Genomic DNA, 25,000 nt, shown 5'->3' with positions numbered 1-25,000 from the left:
TGGCCAACCTCCCTGACCCTGATTTCTACTTCCCTTTGCCTCTGATTTTCTACTTGGTAATTCCTTTACCACAGGTATGCTTCTTTGGAAGCCTCCCCAGATGCTTTTCACAAAAAGGGATAGACGTAAATAGATAAATAAATAAACCAACAAGGCACGAAATAGCTCAAGGAGAGCAGATTCGAGACGTGCATGTCGGCAACGGAACGCACGGGGTGTACGGGTTCCTAACCTGGGGTGTGTGTAGACGGGCTGCCGACAAACCTCGCACCGCTTGACAGAGAAGGCAAAATCACGGGGCTTTTTGCTTACAGCCACAGCTTAAGCCAGAGTCTGAAAAGTTTAAGAAGCACTGCTCTAGGACGTAGGCAGAGGAGACCAAGAAGCGTGGCCAACTAAGTGAAGCAAGGACAAGGGAGCCAGGGAGGTGCAAGAGAAGGCTACCTCAGCCCTGGGCTGATCCCGCCAGCCCAGCACTTCGGTGCAGTTAGCAGTCCTTCTCGTCCGAGTTGGACCATCACGTTATTCATTTGGTTGCCTATGAACCTACCAGATGGCCTGCTGTAGTTGACAAGGGCCTGCGGCTGCGGCGGCGGCGGCGGCGGCTGCGGCTGCGGCGGCGGCTGGGGCTGGGGCGCTGCCTGCTGCTGCTGCATGCCCGGCAACGTCCTTTTCCCCTGGACCGCGAGCTGCAGCGTTTCGGGGAGGGGCTGCCCCCGGGCCAGCATTTTGTAAGCTAAAATCTGAGCTCGCAGCTGATGCAGCTGGACGGGACTGAAAGGCGAGGGCCCCCTGTTGGGCTGGCTCATCGCCTGCGGGTCGCCTGGGATGAGGGTCCCTGGCTGGCTTGGTGGCATCTGCGGTGCGGTTGGGCCACTTCCCGATATAGGGCTGGAGACGTGCTCGGGGGCTCCCAGCGGAGACGGGTGCGGCGACATGTAGCCTAGAATGAAACATAAAAGGAGAGGTCACAGGCTGCCCCCCGCGACCCTGAAGGAGAAGCATTCCCAAACGTTTTGATAATTTTCCAGAACAGCACTGACGGACAGACATCGAAAGCATAGGTAACTTAAGAATTATGGGATTTTATATAACTTAAAACTTATATATATATATATATCAAATGTATACATAATTTAAAGAAACAGGCAAAAGTAATTTTAATAATATATAATTTAAATCGACAAACCCCAAATATTATCATTTCAAAATATAACAATTACTAAAGAGAGAGTTTACGTTCTTTTCTTCCTATTCAGTTACGATGCTGTCTCCACTGGGACTAACCGCATCTCAAGTGACGGACAGCCGTTATGTGTCCTAGAAAGTAAACTGGCAGTGGCTGTCGTACACCTAAAGGAAGGGCACCAGGGGACAGTATTATACATTAAAAGTAGCCCGACCTGGAGAACACAACCTGAAGGTGTCTGCTCTGTCACGGTGGGGAATGAGCCTCTCATGGGGATATTACTTGGTTTATTATAATGCACTTTATGAATAATTTGCCATGATTGAGGGCCTCCATGGTTGTAGGCACTAAGGAAGGCATCGTACATACTATTGTAGCTGAGTTCGCCCTGGAAACAGAGACTGATGGAAGGACTGAGCGGAGCTGATTTATCTGGAAGGCACAGGGGCACTAGCAGGGGTGTGGAAAGGCGCTACGCGGAACGGACGGCAGCCAGTAATGGGTGCATGATTAAGCCAGCTGCTGTAGTGGGTACCTGAAGATTAATCTCATGCACGAGTTCTGGGATGAAAGGCACATAACTTGCCTCCAAATTATCCCAGGGAAGGAGCTGGGGTATTTACACTCCATCACTGGTCACTGGTTATGACTCTGGGGATCATTAGTCCCCGGGGACTTTGCCATGTGTGAGTAAGCTGGACTCAAGTAGACTGAAGGTGAGATGGTAGTCTGGCCAGTGGATATAAGGCTGGCGGGAGCACAGAAATGGTAAGAAGAATTCGAGGGAAGTGAGTGGAGCACACATGTTTCCTACAGTCCTCACCACATCCCCAGAAGATATGTACTGTCACCTCATGTTTTAAAATGAGGAAAGGGAGGCTCAGCGAGTTAGCGAGTTACCCCAGGTCACACAATCAGATCTTGGTAGCTCCAAGATTCAAACCAAGGTTTGTTTGATTCCAAGGCGTATGCTCTTTCCATGGTCTAATATTAATTTGGTTTTATAAAAATAAAGGCTTGAAAGTTTCAAAAATCTTCTAGAACCATTTACGATACAATATAAAAGTGTGAGCAATCTGCTTCGGTTACGGGAGATCTAAATGGGAAATTTAAGAATACTTCACTTAAGAAAGAAAAGCCAAAATGCACAAAAATTTCAAGGAACTTATTTCAAGAGATGAACTGTATAGCCTGGACAAAGAATCCCTAGAAAAACACACGACTGAGCATTGCCGAAGGGAAATCCAAGAGGAAGGAGAGGACAGAGTGGCCTACTGTAATCCAAAAGGTTATCTTCAATTCAAATCAACTCAAAGGTGTCCTAAGACACAAGTAAAATATTAGATTAAAGGTCTTTGCCTTTAATAAATGCACCTGTATCACACTTATTTTAAAGGTCATCACATAGGTGTTTATCAGGCATCTGCTGTGTGTTTGAACCCTTGTCAAACGTGAGCCAAGACAGCTCTATGCATCTATGTGGAATCCCAGAGGCCCAAGAATATCTGACCCACACTGCCTGGGGACTCATCATCATCATCATCCACAAGACTAGAGAAAATAAAGGATACAGTTACTTTTACCTCAAATTGCCATTTGGAGAGGGAAACAAATTTAGCCTGATCCTCTAAGACAAGAGTAGGTTTTGTTCTATCAATTGGTGAGTTGTAGAACTCCATTCAGAGTAATCCTGCCCTGAAGAGAAATGGAAAAACTGCTAACTCATTCCCCAAATCCCTACTCTATAAGGGAGCACAAAAATCACGCAGCCATTAGGATTGTAGTTGGTCATAAAAGTTAGCCAAGAAAATGCCCCTGAAATCAGCCTGCAAGACAAGCAGAAATTTAAATCCCAGGATGTTGTTATTTATAACAATAAACATTTGGAGAATATCGATAACATACACTTAACTTCATCATTAACATTCTTCCTTCTTAATGAGGTTAACATTCACCTCCTATTTGTAATGCTGGTGCAAAATGGTAGTTTGTTCATTAGGAAAGCACCTTCCTAACAGCTTTTTGACCAACCCTGCATCTACCACTGGAGGAAAAACTTCCTACTATAGTTACTGACATTTTCATGGTAGAAGGGATACAACCAGGTGTTAAAATGGGTCATGTCTCCTGCCTTCTGGTCCATCCTCCTTCCTGAGGGCATCATCAATTATAGTTTACCCATGATAAATCACAGGATGCCTAATACAACAGACCAAAACATTAGACAATCCAATCTAAATGCAACTGTGTAACGCTGTTCATCAAATCGCCCTTTTCAGCTATGAACTCCTGGCAAGGCAAAGTTACGAAGATGAGACAGTTACATTAAGTACAATAATTCATTTTACCTCACATTTGCTAAGAAACTAAGAGTGGAATAAAAATCATTTTCCAGAATTAATCAATACAACAAAATTCTCCCTCAAATGTGGAAAGAAGAAGAAACTGGGGGTGGGAAAATTTGTTGCCTAGAATTTATAGGGGATGTTAATAGAATCATTCTATCACAGTATGACATTAAAAATGTGACAGTGTTTCAGCTAAAGAGAGAGATTTCTTTTTTTTAATGACATGACTAGCATTCCATAAAACTTCAGGAAAATCAGACTCTAAATGATACAACATTAACATATTTTCATAATTATCTTTAGTTGAGAAAACAGTGAAGAAATTGCCTGAGAGTGAAATACCTTTGTCTGTAGGATGACTGTGTTGATGCAGAATCTGCTCTTTTTTGAAATCTGGTTTAATTTGCTCATTTTAAAAAAAAGTAGTCAAAAACTGGTAGTTTTCCTTCCCTCATCTTCAAGGGCCATTATCTCCCTAGTTTCACCTTGCCTCAGAGAGAGGCAATCACCTCTCTCCTTTTAATAAACTTGAATTTTTAAGCGCCAATTTTATATGAATTTTCTCTTCACACACATACATACAAACATTAAATATTATATACTTGCCTTTGAAGGCTTTTTCTAGCCAATGGACTAAAAATAAACAACGTTATCATTGGGACCATAAGGTACACAATTCAGTATTTATTGAAGGAAATGGTTTTGCTTCTCAACCAATACCTTAAAATAACCTAATAGGTTGCTAGGTAGTTAAAGCTGGCCGTTTTCCGATCAATACCACACCTCTCTGTACCTGTGTGTTTATAAATGGCTTCCTATGACGGGGTTTTTAAAGATATATGCTATTATGGAGTCTGAATTCTTTTTAGATAATTATATAGAATAAGACTGCATTATACCAATACTACTTTATTCAAAGACATATTTTAAATAACTAATTCCCCAGCTTACAAGACACTTTACTATTTTAGCAAAAAATATTACGTGCTAGTTCTGATTCCATTTAACTTAATGCAGACTTCTGCATTCCAAAGTAATTATAACTTACTGAAACTATATAAAAATTAAGATCTATTTAAAAGTGTTGACTTTTGAATACATAAATCCACTTCTCTACCTACTTGAATAAAATTTACTAAATTTCCAGTTATGTGCTAGACATTGTGCCAAGTATTGGAGATGCCAGGAAAAATCATCATTCTAGAAGTTGAAGAAAGGAACTGAGCTATGAAAGAAATTTTAAGATACATAAAAGTAAAAATGCTCACTTATAATTCACGCATTTCAAGTGTTTTCCTTTAGAGTCTTCCTAGGGCCCCACTACTAGAGGTACTGCAAAGCCGGGAGCAGACAGAGCCACCACTAGCTCTGAGAATCACTGAATATAACTCATCTATACCTCCCAGGTATTAAAATGAGATCTACATTAGCTCTGTGAACACACCTGGCTCTTTAGAATTTAAATGATAAACCTGGAAGTGTCATCTTAATTCATTCTTAACACTGAATGGGTCAAATTATTTTCTTCCTGTACCTGAAGAAGTCCCAATGATTCAGCCTGCTTTTCTAACATGGTCAAGATTTTACAAGTCATTTGCAAAACTTACACCTGCCTGCCATCAAAATTCAGATCAGAGTCCAGGATCTTCAAAAACCTGCCCGAATATTAGTAAAGATGCACTCCTATGCCTCCATGACTTGTTTTTATATAAATATATATATGTATTTAAAAGCAAATACATTTCTCTAAACCCTCACAGTCAAAAATCTTCCCTTGGGTTGATGGATGTCTGATCATGGATGGAGAAAAAAACTCACATACATTAAATTACAAAAAAGTATATACAACAACACATAAAGCATAAACTTTGAATTAGAATATCAACACATTAATTAGTGCTGGATTAATCATGCCCTTGGCATGCTGAAATGTCCATATAATGATTCTGAAAACAGGTTACATTGCATCCAAAAGACTTTGAGGTATCATTATTTATTTATTTATTTATTTATTTACTTATTTATTTACTTATTTATTTGGCTACACTGGGTCTCCGTTGCTGCTCGCAGGCTTCGTCTAGTTGTGGCGAGCTGGAGCTACTCTTCGTTGCGGTATGCAGGCTTCTCATTGCAGTGGCTTCTCTTGGTGTGGAGCACGGGCTCAAGGTGCGTGAGCTCATTAGTTGTGGCTCGTGGGCTCAGTAGCTGTGGCTCGCGGGCTCTAGAGTGCAGGCTCAGTTGTTGTGGCGCACGGGCTTAGTTGCTCCGCGGCGTGCGGGATCCTCTAGGACCAGAGCTCGAACCCGTGTCCCCTGCATTGGCAGGCGGATTCTTAACCACTGCACCACCAGGTAAGCCCCTGAGGTATCTTTAACATGCCTTCAATAATGAGGAGAAAAGGCACCCAGGAGAAGAGAAATCTACCATATATTGATTTGGCCATTATTGTGGGTTGAACTGTGTCCTCTACAAAGAAATGTTGAAACCCTAACCCCTGGTACCTGTGAATGTGACCTTATTTGGAAATAGGATCTTTGCAGATGTAATCAAGTGAAGATGAGGTCACACTGGATTAGGGTAGACTCTAATCCAATGACTGGTGTCCTTATAGGAAGAGGGAACTCTGGACACACACACACAGACACACAGGCAAAATGTCATGTGGAGAGCAAGACAGAGATTGGAATGACAGATCTACAAGCCAAGGAATGTCAAATATTGCTGGCAACCACCAGAAGCTAGAAAGAGGCAAAGAAGGATTCTTCCCTAAAAACTTTACACAGACCACAGCCCTGCTAATACCTTGATTTCAGACTTCTGGCCTCCGGAACTTTGAGAGAATACATTTCTATGGTTTTAAGCTACCCAGCTTGTGGTACTTTGTTACGGCAGCCCTAAGAGACTAAGAGAGCTACCCACCAGCAATGACAGGTTATTCCACTGCCAGAAAAAGCCACCTTACAAAGTAGGAGTGTACAATTCAAGGGACACGGGTGGCTCATCTTACCTTCACATCTATGCTGTTGTTGGGAGGCAGACCTGGAGATTCCTTCTGGCCCTGTCACTTACTGGATGTGCAAACTTAAGAAAACAAAGTAAAGTCTCTGAGCTTTAGCCTCTCCATCTATAAAACTGGGGTAATATAATTTATCTCACAAGATCAGGGTAAAGATTCTGCATGAAGTACACAAAGCACTTTGAAGAGTGCTTGGACACATGGTGGCCAGTAAAACTACTAGGATTTTGCAAAGAAAATTGCCCACATCAACCATAAAGCTGTGTTGGTGGGGATAAGGGGAGATTTCTACAGGGAAAAGAAACCGGCTGGATTCCATCCTCCTTAAACACGTTCTCTGCAAGTCATAATTAAAATAACCAGTAGGACAGATGAAAGACTGTGGTATAGAGCCAAAATCAGGTATGTAGCAGACACAAACCTTGGCTGTGTTGGTCCATCGGACTCTGGGGAGGGCCCATTCCTGGGTGAGGAGGTCGCATAGCGGTGCCCTTCATGGATCCACAATGGATATCTTCCACAACCCCCTTGTCGTGCATACCATCGATGGGCTGAAACATTTACAGAATATCAGTCAGACGTCTCTTTAAGGCATAATATTTCTATCTGGTGTTTTAAGACCCCTTCCTAAAAAGTCTTCAAAATCGTGGCACAATCATCTATTACCCATATGATAGTCATATATTTTGACATTTATTTTACATATATTACTATTTACGTAGATTTCATAGATGGGACAAAAAATAAAATAAAAAAGACTACACCAATAGGATCAGCAAAACTACCTGTGAAGTCAAAAGTTAAGGCTTTAAACAGTTTGAAGTTCTGTTCACAAGGTAGACAAATATAAACTATTCTTCCATACCCTCTTAAGTAAGTCCTGAAACCTGCCGTAGGTTAAAGCTAGTCCAAAGTCTGAATGAAGGAAGGAAGACTCTTTGAAACGTCTGTGATGATCTATTTTTTTGGTAACTTTTTTTCATCAGAGGGGAAGGAACCGTGGAAAGTTTAAAAGTTGAAAGCAGAAAGTTCCAAGGCAGTTGGGAAAAGAGGGACAGACAGGGTAGAGTGGTGAATGGGGGTAAATACTGAATGGGAAAGAGGGTCAAACAGATGAAGCTATACTACAGAGAGAGGAAGACAGAAAAAGGTTAAAGGCAGAGTTTGGAAAAAAAATAAAGAACACAGGGGCTGGAAACAGGACTTGAGGCCTTGTACACAACAGACACACAATAAATAGCCATTGAATTGACACTAATCCAATCCAGAATTGGGCAATGGAGCATGTGTTTGAGAAAGGAAAAGTCTATTCCTCCCCAAACTGGAATAGCAATTTTCAAAACAGCCTGAAAGGAATATTTCCAGGAGTTTATAGAAACCAAATGACTTCAAGCAAGAAAGTATGAGTGTTTGCAGTTTTGGAGAAAGGAAAGTTAATTTCTGCAGAGTCAAAAGCATGCACTTGAAAAGAGGAGACATTTACCATAAAGAGGATGTTCAGAAGAAAAATGGGAAGAATTTGGTATAAAGAGTGTCTCTGAGTCTGTTAAATAGTAATAATAGAGAGGAAATCAAAGCAACACAGCAGATGTATTTAGGCCACTTGTTTATTTATTTCCAGTAATGTTGAAAAGCAAAAAGCTGAAGCTCAGAGGGAGACGGAGGAGAAAGACAAGGAATAAAGCTGCCTATAAAAAGATTCTCAGAAAGTGAAGGCATCTGGTCAGCAGGTGTGAACTGCAGGCACTTCACCATGTCCTCACCCAGGGAATTATCTGAGGTACTGCGGGCTGAGGAAAAGCAGGATGAGAAAATGCAAAACTTGCAGAATGAGAGCAAAACAAAACAAAAAAGAGCATTGACGGGGGCAGAGAATGGGAGAAAATGTGACAAAGATGCTAGATAACAACGAAACAGAAGGGATCAGAAGATACATTTATACGTAAAAACAACCCAGGGCAAAAACATAACATTAACCCAATACACTCATGCATACGTTTAACTTTTAAATGCTTAAATAATAATAGAGGTGAGCTAGATATTTTCCTTCAAATCTTTCATTTTGGAGGTGAAACATCCTTAAACCCTTCTGAAATTATTTCACCCGCTTGGACTAAGGTTAACAAGTGACAGATCCGGTCTATAATATACCTCCCAAATTAATATGAACACAAGATGATTTAATGACTTCGATATGTCTATATGTTCAATATGTCTCCTAAAGAATGTGATATGGAAAACAAGCAACTTTATTTCTTTACATACCTGACAAGCTAAAAATGTGTTTAAAAGAAATCAAAAAAGCAGGGAGAGAACTTGGGGATATTCTAGGGCTATCCATGATGTTAGTAAATGAAAAAGATGTTGTTTCAGAGTAATTAACAGTGATGATATGATGCTATTATAGTAAAAGAAAAAATTTTTTAAATCATACGTGAATACGCGTACCTGTGCTTAGATGGTACTTTTACTGAAGATGGAGAAAAGTAAGGTGTAAAAAGCGTATACAATAAGCTGTTACCAGGGGTGAACCACTTCTTTTATTTATGTCAATATGGTTTTACTTTTCAAAATAAGCATACATTAATTTTCTGATTTGAAAATCATCAAATAACAACATTTGCAAAAAATGAAGCTTCCCTTCTGGGCTGCAATGCCTTACCTTAAAACTGACCTCCAGGGACTTCCCTGGTGGTGCAGTGGTTAAGAATCCACCTGCCAATGCAGGCGACACAGTTCAAGCCCTGGTCTGGGAAGATCCCACATGCCGCGGAGCAACTAAGCCCGTGCACTACAACTACTGACCCTGTGCCTAGAGCCCGCGAGCCACAGCTACTGAGCCCGTGTGCCACAACTACTGAAGCCCACAGCGCCTAGAGCCCGTGCTCCGCAACAAGAGAAGCCGCCGCAATGAGAAGCCCGTGCATTGCAATGAAGAGTAGCCCCCGCTCCCCGCAACTAGAGAAAGCGCGTGTGCAGCAACGAAGACCCAATGCAGCCAAAAATTAAAAAAAAACAAAAACAAAAAAACCCAAACTGACCTCCAGTCCTACACAATTAAAGGGAAGACTTGCTCTTTTCTGCGGGAACCTTTCGGTTTCAAACCAGTATCTCCCACAGCTTGCCTGATTAACATCAAGAGGCATCTCCACCACCCTGTCCACCTGTGATGCCACCCGGAAAAGATGTAAAACCTCTACACATCTCTTCAGGCCTAACCTTCAGGTAATACACAATGGTCCCATAGATTTTCTTTGGCTACCGCTACCTCTCAAAGCAAATTGTCACAGAGGATCTTGTTTGCTTTCTCAAAAGGCCATTCTCTCTTCTTTGCATCTCCTGCAAAGGCGTAATGCCCAAGTCATACCGTTATGCTCATACCAACAGCAACAACCCGAATCTCGTAAATGGAAGATTATTATAACCTTCATCCAGAAACAAACAACTGGCCCTGAGCTCTGCAAAATCAGAGCCCTCTTCCAAAACCAGAATAAAGCCACTTCACAGACAGACAGCAAAGTACATTTTTAGGAATTCTCTAAAAACTACTTTATTTCAATCAAACCTTTTTTGAAAAAATCCTTTAGGAAAGGACTCATTTTCCTTTTGCTCTTTGGGACCTACGGGATCTTTTTAGGGAAGAATACTTTTCAGTACGTTCATTCATGGATGATATATGGTACTTAACATACATAGTTGGAAAAAAAGCAAGACTTATTCACTAATATACTTATTTGCCAAGCCAAAATACCTGCAACCCACAATTCATAGGATCTGTCAGAACTGCATATTGTAGGACTTCCCTGGTGGTCCAGTGGTTAAGACACCATGCTTCCAAAAATGCAGAGGGCATGGGTTTGATCCCTGGTCAGGGAAGTTCCACATGCCACGTGGCGTGGCCCAAAAATAAAAATAAAAAAAGAGAGAGGGGGAGAGAGAGCTGCATATTGTAGCCAACACTTTTTTAAAAGCCAAGATCAGATAGATCTTCCTGACTGGTGCAACATCCGTAACAATAAAAGAGCCTTAGAATGTATGTTTTCAATAATGTACAAGATAAGAGAAAGACCTAGCTTGATTCTCTTGTAAACAATAGTAGAGAAAAGAGAGGGGGGGTTATCAGTGATTATTAGCCATCCATGACTCAGAAGCCAAGACTGGATGGGAGAATGAACTCTTACCTTATGCAACTGATGCATGCCTTCCTGCGGGAAATCAGCAGACCCCATCGACGGCATAGGGTGTGAGACACTTGGAGGCCCAGGGCTTGGCCCCATCATACTGTGGACGGAACCTGGGGATGGTCCAGGTCCTGGACTGGGCCCAAGAATTGGTCCAGGAGAGGGTCCCGGCCCTGGCGAAGGCCCTGGGTGGGGCATCGCACCAGGGTCTGTGGGCGTGGACATCTACTTCTCCTGACTCTGCCAGTCAGTACAGTGATACTGAGTTGGAAAGAAGAGAAAGGAACGTTTTAAACATGATGTTAAGATCAGAATAAAACAGTTGTTAGTATTAGATGGTGCCATTTCTGTAACAAACATCAAACAGAACTGCCCTGTCTAGCCCGGATGTTTGAGAGAGTGTGATATATATCCATCTGCCCTAGTCTTTATGAAGACCACTTATTTAAAATGATTCCCCGGAAAGATATAAATCATCTAAGATCCAAAAAAAGGCTCACTGGAGAAACTCAAATTTAAGACATAAGGAGAATTCTAAACAAGCTTAAAATTTATTACTGAAGTCAACAGATGCTCTCCATTACTTGGGCACCTTACAAGTCGTTAACCCCTCAAAGCCATTAAAATATAAACCTCCTAAATACCCAACCAAGACCCACTTGCATAAGTCAATAAGCATTCAAACTTCACAGAATTCTAGACAGTTAAAAGGGGGAGAAAGTACAATTTCATAAATTGAGGATGAAAGGGAATTGCCAATCACGGGAAAAGAAGAGGTTAATGGGAGTCAGACAAATATGGGTTCACACAGCCGCGTATGCAATGACGCACTGAGACTAAAATGCGACGGTACATGTAAAACCATAGCTCTGTGCCTGGCACAACAAGCAGCCTCTCTTACTGAGCATTACTGCCCGGCCCTGCCACCTCCACTCCAGCAGAAACGAACAGAAGGGCAGGTTAAGATGTGGTCCTCCCACCAGGTAATTAATTGAAGACCACGTGGACAGCGGAGAGCAGGGATTCATCCCAGGCCGCTCTGGGGTCCAAGACTCACAAGAGACATCAACCATGACTCCTGGATCGGGGCCCACCAGAGACGTGGTATGAAAATTCCGGGTCTCCAGCAAAGCGGTATTCCATCACCCGTGTGCCAAGACTTCTTGGCATCCCCACCGGGGAACTGCCTCATGGGGTGGGTACGACTGAATCTTGGGATATCAGCCAAAATGAGTAAATAAGCTGTTTTCTGAATTTTGATGGAGATGCATGATCCCAGGGTAGTCATGGTGATATATTATGTCATCTGGGGGCACACACCTGTACACACAAAACCTCTTCTGATGCCGAACTCACAGAATCCTAAGTGGACTTGCTTACCCACTGATTAGTGGCAGGGAAGAAATCAGACCATAGGGGCCCAGTCACCCACAGCAGGGCTCTTTCCATAGTGAAATGAGAGGTTAGAGGGAAAATTAAATGAAAAAAACAAAAAATCCACGTTACTTCCATTCTTAGCTAACTACCATCACCTCTCGAGGAATCTCTAGAATGTAAGGGCCATGAGGGCGAGGTCTTGCTCTTCTTCACTCCTGTATCCCCAGCACCTCCAACCAGCATGGAGTAGGTGCTCAGAAAAGATCTGAATGAAGTGTAGACAAAGTTGCAAGGGCAAACTATTAATAGAGTCAATTATTTAAAAAATTAAGAGAGCAATCAGGGTTTGAGGTATGTTCAAACAAAGAAATCTTAAAAGTGGAGGCAAGAATTTGGCCAATCTGATAAATGAATTAGGGCTAAAACAGGAAGGGATGAAAGGCTGCTTTGGAATGATTATAAGCAAGGGATCACTCAAACTGTTTTGCTGATACAAGATGGGACTAAGAGAACACAGTTCAAGTGATTTCTAAAACAACAGGGAAGCTTGGACAGTAAATTATAGCCTGAATTCACTAGAGAGCCAAATGTTATTATTTATTCTTTGTGATTAACAAAGCAGGTGCAAGCAACCTTTTTTTTTTGCATTCCACCCCCTCACATATACACACACCCACCCATGTTCAGTCAGCATTTTAAATTTAGGACGCTGACGTCAATTCAGGGGTACTACAAGTTAAAATGTTCTTTCATGTATATCAGCAAACTAATAAACCCCTTTATTTTTTAGTGAATAAAAGGAAATTGCTTACTTCCTGTTATGATTTACCTTGAAATTGGCTTCAATGGCTATGATGGCAAGATACCACAAGTTTGAACAATGAAGATACAAATGCTCGGTCAGCCTGGTAGTCCTACTTTTCATGTTTTATATTTTAATGTCTATTATCCCAAAATACCAACGACTTTCTGTGCATATATAATGACTTTCATCTGGGAGGCTCGTAGAATGTTGTAATTAATTGTATGCAGTCCCACAGAAACGCTCATCATTTTTTGTTATAGGAAACTACTAAAAACTTCTTAGGGGGAAAACATATGAGACAGGAAATGGAAGAATATGGGCATAAAGAGGAATGTTAATATAGGAACGTGTTATACAGGAAACTTTTTCGTAAGAAGAGAACCTTTAGGAGCATGCACTTAATGAATGTGTCCGTGAAACAACATAGATGAACGAACAAGAAGCCAGCTCAGAGAAACAGCACAGTTTAACAAAGGAGCACACTTGCCCCATCCTGCACAGCTAAGGGATCTGGACTACCGCACAACTTGAATGTGACCCTCTGGCTTCTGACTGGGAGCCCAGAGACCTTGGGTTCTGCCCACCTCAGGGCTGCCACCAACCCCGGGGTTCCCGGGCAAAGCGTGTTTGTTTTCTGGGGTTTCTCAGCTTCCTCTGGGCTTGGAATTGAAGCATCTCAAGGCTCCCTGCATCTGCCTATCCAGGACTTGCAGCATCTCCCGATTCCTCCAACCTTATGTGTGGGTGCGCTCATCAGTGAACCTCCCGGGCAGGACCCGGGCTGTCCCAGGATTCACGCCACGGCACCATCACCCAAGCGTACCAAAGAGGAGCACCTCTCAGAGACGAGGCCACAGTCCTGGCCTCCTATTCCTTCCTCTTCATTTCTGGTGGCAACTTCACGGTGCAGCTCCAAGACACAATTAAACTTTCCCACGGCGCAAAGCAATTTGGGGGTGTAAATTACAAAGAGGTGCGAGTCTCAAGCAGAGGCGCAGGTCATTACTAAGTCCCTGTGGTTAAGGGTGAAAGTCCAGTATTGGCCAACTCAGCTTCCCCTCACCCACCCTCCCGGTCTCCCTAGGAATCCAAACCCCTTTCTTTTTTCTGCCAGGCACCAAGTAAGTGATGCAGATGGGGTGGGGACAGTGGGGACAGGCACAGGGTGGATGGGGGAGAGGCGATGGCTCCAGTAACCTTGAGAGGGCAGGAGTGCCAGGTCTCTCCGCAAGATAACACTCAAAATCTATTTTTATTTTGTGTTGGGGGGCGGGGCGGGGCGGGGGAGTTTTACACTGTCACCAAAAAGAACAGCCTGTTCCATAATTACATGGCCAATATAAGGAAGAAAACGTGTCTGAGTGTAAGGAGGTTAGGCACACAGACCTCCCCGTACCCCGGCACTGCCAGGCCCCTCTTCTCCCCTCAACGCTTCCCTCCACCTGACACCAGCACTCCCTGAGGGCCAGGCTGCTGTGTTCTTCGCCAAGAATTTTTCAGCAGTACACCCTGTCTTTTTTCGTCCTGACCCTGCCTTTACAACCGGGGAGTGTGCGCTTTTTAAAAATAAAAGTCGTTGGAGCTTCCCACAACTCCAACCACTGTAGACATCCTCCCTGAGCCCGAATTCCCTTCCTCTCCCCTTTGCAGAAAGCCCCAGCACACCCATCTGCATATTAAAAGGAGTTCAACTTCATGGAATTTTAAGGGTCACCAATCCAACCATGACAACCAGGACAGAACGTCTACCGTCCTGTCTCGCTCCAATCAGCTGAAAGATCCCCACACTTGCAGTAAGACTTAAACACAACCCCATGTGCTTCAGAATCATTTCAGGGACTTGACTTGAGGACACATTTGGTCACGTCCCCATTTAAAAGAGGAGGGCAGGAAGGGACCACAGAGCTTGCCCGAAGTCACATCTGTGAGTAGAGCTTTTGATCTCTTGACTCCCGGCCCAATACCCAGTCACGGCACCATCAGGCAAGCCAGGCGATCCACCAGTGTGGAGAGTTGTCCCTCAGGCTGAGCAATGATGCACAGGAGTGCGAAGCGGAGGATGCGGAAGCAAAGACGGAAACAGTGGGAGATGTCGCGAGGATTGGGATTTGGCTGTGATCCTATGTTAATGTACGAAGGGACAGAGAAGTGAAGAAAAGCCCTCGAGAGAATATGAGGCAGAGACAATGCTATGAGCTTAAGAGGTCGCTGATGTTAAATCAAAGATCCAGAGGACCTGTTTTACTCATCTATTCCCAACTGTCCTGGCTCTCCCCTGGGCACAAGGCATGGAGGATGTACAAAAATGACCAGAGGGCTTACCCAGGGCTCTGCAAGTCTGACAGGGAAACAGGACTTATCCATAAATAGCAGTGAGGAAAAAAAAGAACATGCAAGTTCCTGCAAGACCAGAAGGGGTATAGCTAGAGTGTCCACTGTAGTCACGGGCAGGAGAGAGGACTTACAGCTTGGAGGGTGGAGGCAAGAAAAGGGAATTAAGGGAGGCTTCGTGGAGAAGGTGGCATTTCTGCTAGACCTTGCGGTAAAAATAGATAATAAATAAATGTTTCCTAGCAACTTTTGTTTTCTAGTCACAGAAAGAGTTTGGGGCGAAGCACAACCACCTGCACTAGACAACACCTCTTAAATAACTCTTCACGAAACGTAATAAGGAAGCGTGGGGTAATCTTGGCCCTCCAGCAGACCTTTATCTCTGTTGCATTTACAGAAAGACTTTGGGGTACAGGTCGAAGGTGGAATATGAGAAGTAAAAGTTAGGCCCAGTTCACATCCCTAAGAATAACTGTTGTTTTAAAGTTTTCTGGCTGTTACGGAGAACGATTAAGGCTCAGGAGATAGTTAAGATAAGAGTTCTTTTTATGTCTGTTTGTTGATTCAGACTCTCTCCCCCGACCCTGAAGGTTTTCTCTGTAGCTTTCTCTATAAATGAATTGAGAATTCCCCCACAAGAAGTAGCAATATCTCTAGAACTGGAACACAAGTGCTGCTGTTCTTGATGGGGGAGTAGAGAGTAGGTAAGAACAGCAAGGAAGATAAAACAAATAAATCTACCAGAAGTTTCTTTTTTAGAGGCCAAGGTTGTCTGGATAGGTGGTGAAATATACCCAAAGCCCTCGTGCTTCTTGGTCTGAGACGTGCAACTTTAAACAGTGCACGAAATGACTTGTGCCACAGATAAAAACCACACTGTGCTTAGAGTGAACATTCTACGTGGCTGGCCTGAAACTCGAGAAAAGCATGGAAAACATCTTTCTCGTTGTCATTCCTGGCGGTCTACCATTCAAAGTCGAGGTTGTTTTAAAAAGTGGTGGGATGAAAAGTGTGCTGTGTTTGTTGGGCTTCTGCGAACTCCGCATCGTTGAGTCAAGGAAAGGAATTAGGATGCGAGCTGCTGCCCTCACTTGGAATAAAAAGCCTTGGGACCGTCCCTGCCCAGAGTCAGACCTGGCAGGGGCTCCAAGGCAGATCAGTGCAGGACAAGAGAGAAAACAAACTTCAGGGGCCAATTACAGCCCCGTGAGCCCCAGGCACTGCCTCAACAGGAACCTGGCTCTTGACATTATCACCCTAGACATACCATGAGCTGCCTTCTCAGAAGAGTCTACCTGTGATGCAACTCCATGACCTCTTTGGTGAGGACAGCCAATGTTTCCACAAAGGAAAAATTCTTTTAAGCAGGGTGTTTATGAGAAAATCCAAAGTACTAGAAGCTCCTCAACAAAAAAGCACTCCGGCAGAGCATTCCTCTAACCCAAAATCCATGTCCACTGGTAGTTACAAAGGTAATCACGGACAACTATCACTTCTTAAATTCAGTTGAACCCAAACTGCTAGGTAATTGGTCAAAACCAAAACAGACAAACCAACAAAAACTAGTAGCAAAGCGTGACACCCTGAAATGTAATTCGTGTGTATTTACACGTACACCCATCCTTCCTAGGTTCTGTTAGGCCCCTTTGCAAGGCAACCTCATTTCGGATGCTGATAAGAATCAATGATAGCCACTTTCGTCTCTGTCTAAGATAATTTTATTTATACACTAAACATGTAAGAGTCTGAAATACATACTGTAAGAACTTTTTCTGGCTGAGATGGCACATGTTGACTTAGCAGTAAAACTTGACCATTATAGGCTGAATGAACCCCAGCAGACCCGTGAGATGCCCCACTTTCCCCGACTTTCACAGCAGCAACAAAAATTCAAGCATGAACCCTTCAAGTTCACTGCAATTAAAATGAATAATGGCCATTTACAGTGTTTATCTGCCATTAAAAAATAAATCACCACGTAGTTTATTTGACCTCTGAATTTCAAGTTCTCTTTTACAAAACAGGCATAATAGTAGTCAGCTACCTCAATTTTGATATAAAGCAAATAAAGTATTACATATGAAAACACCTTGTGAGCTATCGTATAAAAATGTATGTTATCGCGAGGATCCTTCTAAAGGCTTCAATTCCCACCCTGGACTTGAATTCACAATCTGCTAGATTAATCTAACATACTTTTTGTTCATGAATTCCCTTGCTCCAAACTTCTGAGAGAAACCTCCAACACACGTTGGATAAAACATTCATGCTTTAGCCTGGAAATCAAGTCTTTCTACCTTCTCCAACTTTTATCTTTTGAAAATTCTTCCCAACTGGAACCTCTTGCCCTGGGCAACCAGGTCAAAATTGGTACGTTGGTCTTCTCACAGTTTCTTTAGGCTCGGGCCCTGTGATCTCAGCACTTTCTCCCGATCTCATATGATCAACACCCACCACCCCACCCCTGCCCTCCTCTGGCCACAATCGTCCTCCATCTCGAAGACTTTATCTACCCTATGCACTCAAGAGAGCTGTATCAACTGGTCTGTGCAATTTACAATTTGCTATTCATACATGTTCAGGCATGTTCTTTATAAGACATAAATTCTCGATTGCAGATCATTCATTTTTTTACGGATTTATAGACTTTGCTTAATAGCATTTTAGTGCTTGTAAGAATCCAGCACAACAGCAAATGGCAAAAGACTTGCAAATATTTGCAAAGCTATTACATGCCCAGCTTTCCTCACGGACATTCAATTTCCAAGTTCAATGACTTAACTCCCAGTAGGACGGTAAAAACTGGACAATACAACCTCAAGTAGGTAAAGAAATACAGTCATTCTAAACAAGAAAACACAATCCTAACACAAACTGATAGAGAACTTCCCTTGGACTTCTGTTAACCTGTAAGATAACATATCCCAATGCTTTTTTGTTTTGTTTTGTTTTGTTGTGTTTTTTGCCGTACGCGGGCCTCTCACTGCTGTGGCCTCTCCCGTTGCGGAGCACAGGCTCCGGACGCGCAGGCTCAGCGGCCATGGCTCACGGGCCCAGCCGCTCTGCGGCACGTGGGATCTTCCCGGACCAGGGCACGATCCCGCATCCCCTGCATCGGCCCAGCCGCTCCGCAGCACGTGGGATCTTCCCGGACCAGGGCACGATCCCGCATCCCCTGCATCGGCCCAGCCGCTCCGCAGCACGTGGGATCTTCCCGGACCAGGGCACGATCCCGCATCCCCTGCATCGGCCCAGCCGCTCCGCAGCACGTGGGATCTTCCCGGACCAGGGCACGATCCCGTGTCCCCTGCATCGGCAGGCGGACTCTCAACCACTGCGCCACCAGGGAAGCCCCCCAATGCTTTTTGGTCAAAGATTTTTTTGCTGTTTTTAAGTAACTTTAATTCCACAATTCTGAATTCAGTTTAAACAAACAAACCAAAAAAAGAGAGAGAGGGGGGAGTTATATTTAATGGGTTTTAAAATTCAAATTTATTTCAACTTCTATGAATTCCATTCATCAATTTACAAAAGGGTCAGCCCATATTTCACTTAGGTCAGTTTCTAAAAAGTTTCTAAAATATTCGTGCTTGCAGAGAGGTAGATGATATATTGGCAGAAGACGTGCTTAATATATGTGGAACCTAGAAAAACGGTACAGATGAACCGGTTTGCAGGGCAGAAATTGAGACACAGATGTAGAGAACAAACGTATGGACACCAAGGGTTTCGGGAAAGCGGCGGGGGGTAGTGGTGGTGTGATGAATTGGGAGATTGGGATTGACATGTATACACTGATGTGTATAAAATGGATGACTAATAAGAACCTACTGTATAAAAATATAAATAAAATAAAATTCAAAAATTCAAAAAAAACAAAAACAAACCAAGACTGATGCTTATACAACACCTAAAATTACATAGAATACTGTCATATTTTCAAAAGTATAAAATTATACAGGCATATTCCCTGACGGTAACTGAATGTTCTGAAAGTCTTATATCTAATAAAACATTACAATTCATAGTCTGCTTCAGTTACATAATAATGTATCATGAAGTCCAGAAGGCACCACTTATGTAAATATTTCAGTCAAAAATCCTGTATTTCATATCTAAAGCATCATTCTAAATGAGTGAATTACTTACTTATTTTCTCATAATTAAAATTAAATAATGTTTATATCCAACATTCAAAAGATTCAACTATTTAGCTCCTGAATTTCATCAGCTGTGTTATATGTTTTGCTAAAGCATAATTATTCAAGTATCTTTGACTGTATCTTTAAATTCTCTAATATATCTAAAACACTTTTAAAAAAGTGCTATATTAATATGAGGGAAAAAAGTAATAATAAACAGTAATAAAGTTGTAAAGTTTTCCAAACCCAGGTTGCAGGATCCCATTTAACTGGGTGATAAATATCTTAGGCAAATAAATATGTTATGTTTCATAATGACTCTGGCAGAACTAAGTTTTAGAGTCCTATATTCCCTGGAAAATATAGTCATGACTTTCTATGTAGAAAAAATAAACACCCCAGGGCTTCCTAAATACTCTACCAAATAACCTACCACCACCTGTATTTTCTATTCCCAACTACTTATAGAATGATCCATGACTTTATTAACTGGCTAGAGATTAAAGTTCCATAAACAAATGCTTCCAAAGAGGACAGAAAATTCAGCATCCTCTATTGTTCAAAAACAAACTATAGGACACATGTAAGAAAAAGGAGCAATTGAGATGATCATTCTTTTATAGAAAAAAGTGACAAAAAAAATCAGAAGCAGCTCCCCAAAACGGCTTTTCACATCAGGGAAATTTTCTCATCTGTTCACCAGAAATACTGCAGAAGAAAAATGTGACTCATTTACGTAGAGTTTTCTAAGGCCACTCATGGTCAGCAACAAATTGTCCATGACTTCCCTTAAAATCATCTTGTCCAGAAACAGTGTGAATCAAAACTTCTGGTGGCTAAATCAGGTCTGATCAACCCAGCCTCAATATGCTAGTGCTGAGAAACACTCCTTAGCATTATATTTGTGACAGTTCAGTTGTTCTCATGGCACCATGTCAAGATGTCATAAATAGTGATTTATTATTTCTCCGGAGTATCGAAAAGCTGCTGACCTAGGAGAGTTTGACAAAGGCCTTGTTTACAAAGGAAGACTGCTTAAGGGAAAAAAAAGCCAACGTGAAAACACTAGAGGATGGCACCACTTTTACAATACATGAAAGTCTTCTCTTTTATGGTCTTGTTCCAATACATAATAAGCCCTTAAATTGAAATGTCAAAATATTACCAGAACATAAGGGGTATCACGATGATCTCCTCGAAAAGCATGGTATGTGCTTTCATGCTCGCCCGTAAAATAACTTATCTTAAACTTAATCAAAGAAAAAAGGTTTCAATAATTATTTCTTCACCAGAGTGGTACTTTCTGGTTATAGTGTCAGAAATATTTTAAACAGAATCCAAACATTAACAATATGACAAGTGCAGAGGAACTTTTTTTTTTTGGCCAATTCCAAGCCTCAGGTGTTGTTGGTCAAAGCACTTTTTAAGAAACTTGACAAGAAATGCTCAAAAACCACTTTAAAAAAACGAACAAAAGAAAAGATCTAAGGCTGCTTTGAACACACTCTGGCGGTGAATATTTTTCTGTGAAACCCCACAGTGCAGCCAGTCCCCGAGCTGGGATGTAACTGATGTCACTCAGGAGAGAAAAGCTGCATGTAAGGAAGCACCCCCTCACCTCTGCCAATTCTTCCAGGGTTCTGATACCCCAAACTCCTGATTTATTTTACAGTGTTCTTCAACAATATGGCTTCTCTCTTTAATGCCCCCAGCAAGGCAGAGGGGCGGCCGTCTACAGGTTTGGTTTTTTATTTCAGGTCACATCCATAAATATCTTTTGTACCTAATAGGCATCTCTAAATCCCCTCTTTCCAGCAGCAAACATTCCAGTTGTCAGGGAGCTTAAAAAAAAAAAGTCCAGGAGAATAAAAGGGCAATTAGATTCCTAAAAGAGAAAGTGTGTTCTATTTGCATAACAATGCACCAACTTGGATTCAAACCTGCCACACCTCTTAACACTTCACCAGTGAGCTAGAAGTAGGCTAGAAGCCTAGCAAGTCTAGTGTAGGCAAACAAGCCTGGGGTAGTGGTCCCCCAAAAAACTGGTGGAAAATATCACTGAAACATTTGAATGTGCATGTATAAGTCTACACGCACATATAACACTGGGCATGGCTTTTATTTCAGTACAGCTCTCAGAGGTTTCTGAGTCTTTCTTACATGGTTAGACAGGAATTTTCTTCCACTCAGTACTCAAGCAACAATCTTTCTGTTCCTACAAGCATTCTCTTCCAACAGCCAGGTGTAAATTAAAAAGTCCTTTGAAATGGAAGTTTAAATTTGAACTCTGCTATTGGTAACGCATAGACGTTAAAAATAACCACTCAGTGCGGTAGACAAACGTGTATCCTTAATGTCTTCCTTATGCTCTAACATCACACATAGTTAGGAACACAGCCTACCTAATAACCAGGAGATAAAGATGACACCTCTCCATAAAATACCGACCCGGATCGCTTTGCTTTTTCAAAAGCACCAACCTCCGTCAGGTTAAGGAGGAGAAAAGAAAGAAAGAAAGAAAAGGGACAACCTTGCAAAACTCTCCAAAAAGTTATATAAACAAAGGAGGGGGGAAGCCCAGTATGGGCTTTGCACCCATGTGCTACTAAAGTTACATAACACCCGCTGCAGACATTAAAGAAGGAATGGATTCGGCACAACAGCCCCACTTCCCTCGACTCCCCAGCCTGTCTCCTGCTCTTAAAAAATCCAAACGCCTGGCAGGACCAAGTGGACGACTCCGAATATTTATTTTACTGTTGGAGTAAATACTGCGAGAGTTGGAGGCACGTTTAGGCCCGAAGTTTGCATGTGCAATGGCCCCAAGGCGCAGCGACTCCACTCCCCAGACCCGGAGAAAAACTGACAAGGGACAGCAGCCAGCAAGGCCTTCTTCTTCCCCTCGCGGTGCCTCCCGCTGGAAAGTTTTCCACGCGATCGATCGGAGGGTCGGGAGCCGGCTTCCCCCGCCTGCCTGACTTTGCAGGCACGGCGAGCCGGGAGACCGGAGGGGGCCGGCAGGGAAAGAGCTGGAAAGCTCTGCACAGGGCGGGCGGCGGCGGCGCAGAATCCTTACCTGGGGGCCACGGAACAAAAAGAGGCGCGGGGCTCGCCGAGCCTGCAGTGGCAGCGCGGCCGGCGGCCCGGAGCGGGTCTTCCCCGCCCGAGCCCTAGGCCGGCGCCAGAGTCCGCGGCCCGGCCCCGGCCGCCGCTGCCGCTTCCTCCCTCGCGCGCGTCATGTCACGGCGATCAAACATGTCTGTGTGCGCTTCGCTGCTGTGACTTCCTGATTCTCTGCCGCTCGCGCGCGCACACTCACACTCACAGCCAGCCACACGCACACGCCACCCCCCCCACCCCACCCCAGCCCCCGCCACCAAATCTCGCCTTGTCCTCCCCCGGCTCCCGGGCAGGGCGCGGGCAGGACCGGCTGCCCGCGCCGCTCCTCGCGACGCACCGGCCCCGGCGCGCACTCACGCACTCACACTCCCGCGCAGCCACACTCGCGCCGGCCCCGAGAGCGCCGAGACGCGAGCTGCGGGAGCTCGCCGCCCCCTCCCACCCTCCCTCCCTACTTAGCCTCCCAGCCAAACTTTTTTTTTTTCTGCCTGATCCACGTCCAACTTCCCTCCGCCCCTACCCCCACCTCCACCCCCCAGCAGTCCGGCCAGCCCCTTGCTCACCAGGATCCGCTGCAAACTGCAACCCGGATAAAAATAATAATGCAATCCAGGCGGCGGAGGCGGGGGCGAGCGCGCAGACACTGGCGGGAGGCGATTTCCCCGCGTGTACCGGAAACCGGCCGAGCGCCGGGACCCGGGAGCGGGTGTCCCCCCGGAGCCCGCACCGCTGTGCCCCGCCCCGCGCGGTGCAACTGCGCCCAGGCTGCGAGGCCTCGGTGTGCGCCCGCAAACGGAGGGCGACTAGGGGCTGGCGCGCCGGACTGGTTATTTGGGGAAGTGCATCGCGACACCTTTGCAGATGGCATGGCCGTGTTTTGCAAAACAAACGGGGGAAGGGAAGACGGCTAGATGGAGGGGGGAAGCAGAGGAAGGAGTAAACCAGGTTGGGATGGGAATAAAGCAAACTCGAAAGCAAGGAGTGAGAAGGAAGGGGTGCGTGTCATCGTTGGGGGGAGGCTCCCTCCCGGTCACCCCGCCTCCCGCCCTCGCCAGCCTCCCCATTCCGCTCCCCCCCCCCCCAAGCCCTTCCCCTTCTCCGGCGAACGCCACGGCCGCTGCCCGGGTGCGCGCGGGTCCTGTTTGTGACAGTCAGGCAGAGAGGATTATCCGGATCATGGCCTCCCCGGCCCGCAGCCACGGTGGTTCCCCTAGCACCCGGATGATCGCGGGCGACCCACGCCCGCGGTTTCCGCAGCTCGAGCTAGGGGAAGACGCAAAGCAAAAGCAAACAAACCCGGGAAGGGGGAGGGCAGGGTAACTGAGCCCGGCAGGCACCTCCGACCTCCTTCTTCGGGACCTCCTCCCTCCCTCCCAGCAGTGCGGCCCGGGCCGGACACCCCGAACTTCAATACCCGAGCCCGCGCGGCCGCCAGGTACCAGAGGCAGGGACGTCCGCAGTGCCCCGGGCGCAGCAGCCCCCCCCCCCCCGGCAGCCCCTTTGCCTAAAGGCCTGCCTACCGGTCAGCGCCCCCATCCCCGCCCGAGGGAACGCGCCAAGTGGAGGTGACACCTCCGACGCCGCACGCACCGGCCCCGCGGCGTTAGCTGCCGCCGCTTCGGCGCGCCAGCTTCGGCTTCTCCCGCCGCGATCCGCTTGCGTCTCCGCAGCCGGAGCCCTTTAAACAAGTCCCAGGGAAACGGGTGGCAGCCGCGTTCGTTGGCGCCCCGCCGCCAGCCCGGGCTCCTCGCCCTCCTCTCCCGCTCGCCTTCCAACTCTTCCGGGGAAGACTGCTCTGGAAGAACTGTCGCGTTTCCATCCTCCTTCCCGGTCCTCCTGCCAACCCCCCACCACCCTAGCTTTTATGGGAATGGGGGGATTGCAACCTTGCCGAGTGTGTGTGTGTTGCAACCTGGAATTGGTAGCGCATCGCTGACTGCCTACCTAGGGTCAAGGCTGTGGTTTGTTGGGATGTTCCTCCCCTTGCCTCCTTGAAGTAGTCATTATTACTGTTATTATTAGAACAGCAAGGTTCGGCTGAAACTTTCCGGTTTCTCCCACCGCCTCGCGGGAGCTGCTGTTAGAGCATTCCACCTGAGGCCCGCAGGGAGGAGGAGGGCTTTTTTTGTTGTAGCGATTGGCCCGCCTGTTTGTTTTGGTCTCCGTGCATGCACAATAAATAATAATTAGGATAATAATGAATAATCTCCGGCGAAGGCGGCGCGGTGCTGGAGGGGTTTGTGCCGCGGCTGCAGCCCGGAGGCCGGAGGGAGGGGAAAGAGGAGAAAGGAGTTGTAAGTTATATTTACCTTGTTCGCGAGGAGTGTGCTGGCTGACTCTCTTCCCTCTGTGAGTCACCCAGAGTACAGAAACAGAGGGAGAGAGGACTAGATTATGAATATGACTTCATTGATGACAGCCATCCCCTCCTCTTCCTAAACTCCGGCTCCGCCCCGCGTCCCACCCTCACCGCCTCCACGGGCGCCGGAAG

At 45.0% G+C, this 25,000-nt stretch overlaps 1 protein-coding gene across 1 annotated transcript; it reads right to left on the bottom strand.

The window, feature by feature from the left end:
• Positions 1 to 550: 550 nt before the first annotated feature.
• Positions 551 to 22,636, bottom strand: LOC114483961 (probable global transcription activator SNF2L2; the record flags this gene model as incomplete). The annotated part of the gene is made up of 4 exons (XM_055083603.1): positions 22,466 to 22,636; positions 10,735 to 10,995; positions 6,975 to 7,104; positions 551 to 943 (listed from the first exon to the last, which is right to left on the bottom strand). Coding segments are annotated over exons 2-4 (748 nt in total), but the record flags the coding sequence as incomplete, so codon positions are not given.
• Between the last annotated feature and the right edge of the window lie 2,364 nt (positions 22,637 to 25,000).

The sequence above is a fragment of the Physeter macrocephalus genome, unplaced genomic scaffold (genome assembly GCF_002837175.3).
Source record: "Physeter macrocephalus isolate SW-GA unplaced genomic scaffold, ASM283717v5 random_1088, whole genome shotgun sequence".
NCBI lineage: Eukaryota > Metazoa > Chordata > Mammalia > Artiodactyla > Physeteridae > Physeter > Physeter macrocephalus.
Note: the sequence above shows the minus strand (reverse complement) of the source record. Positions and strands in the feature narration are given on the sequence as shown.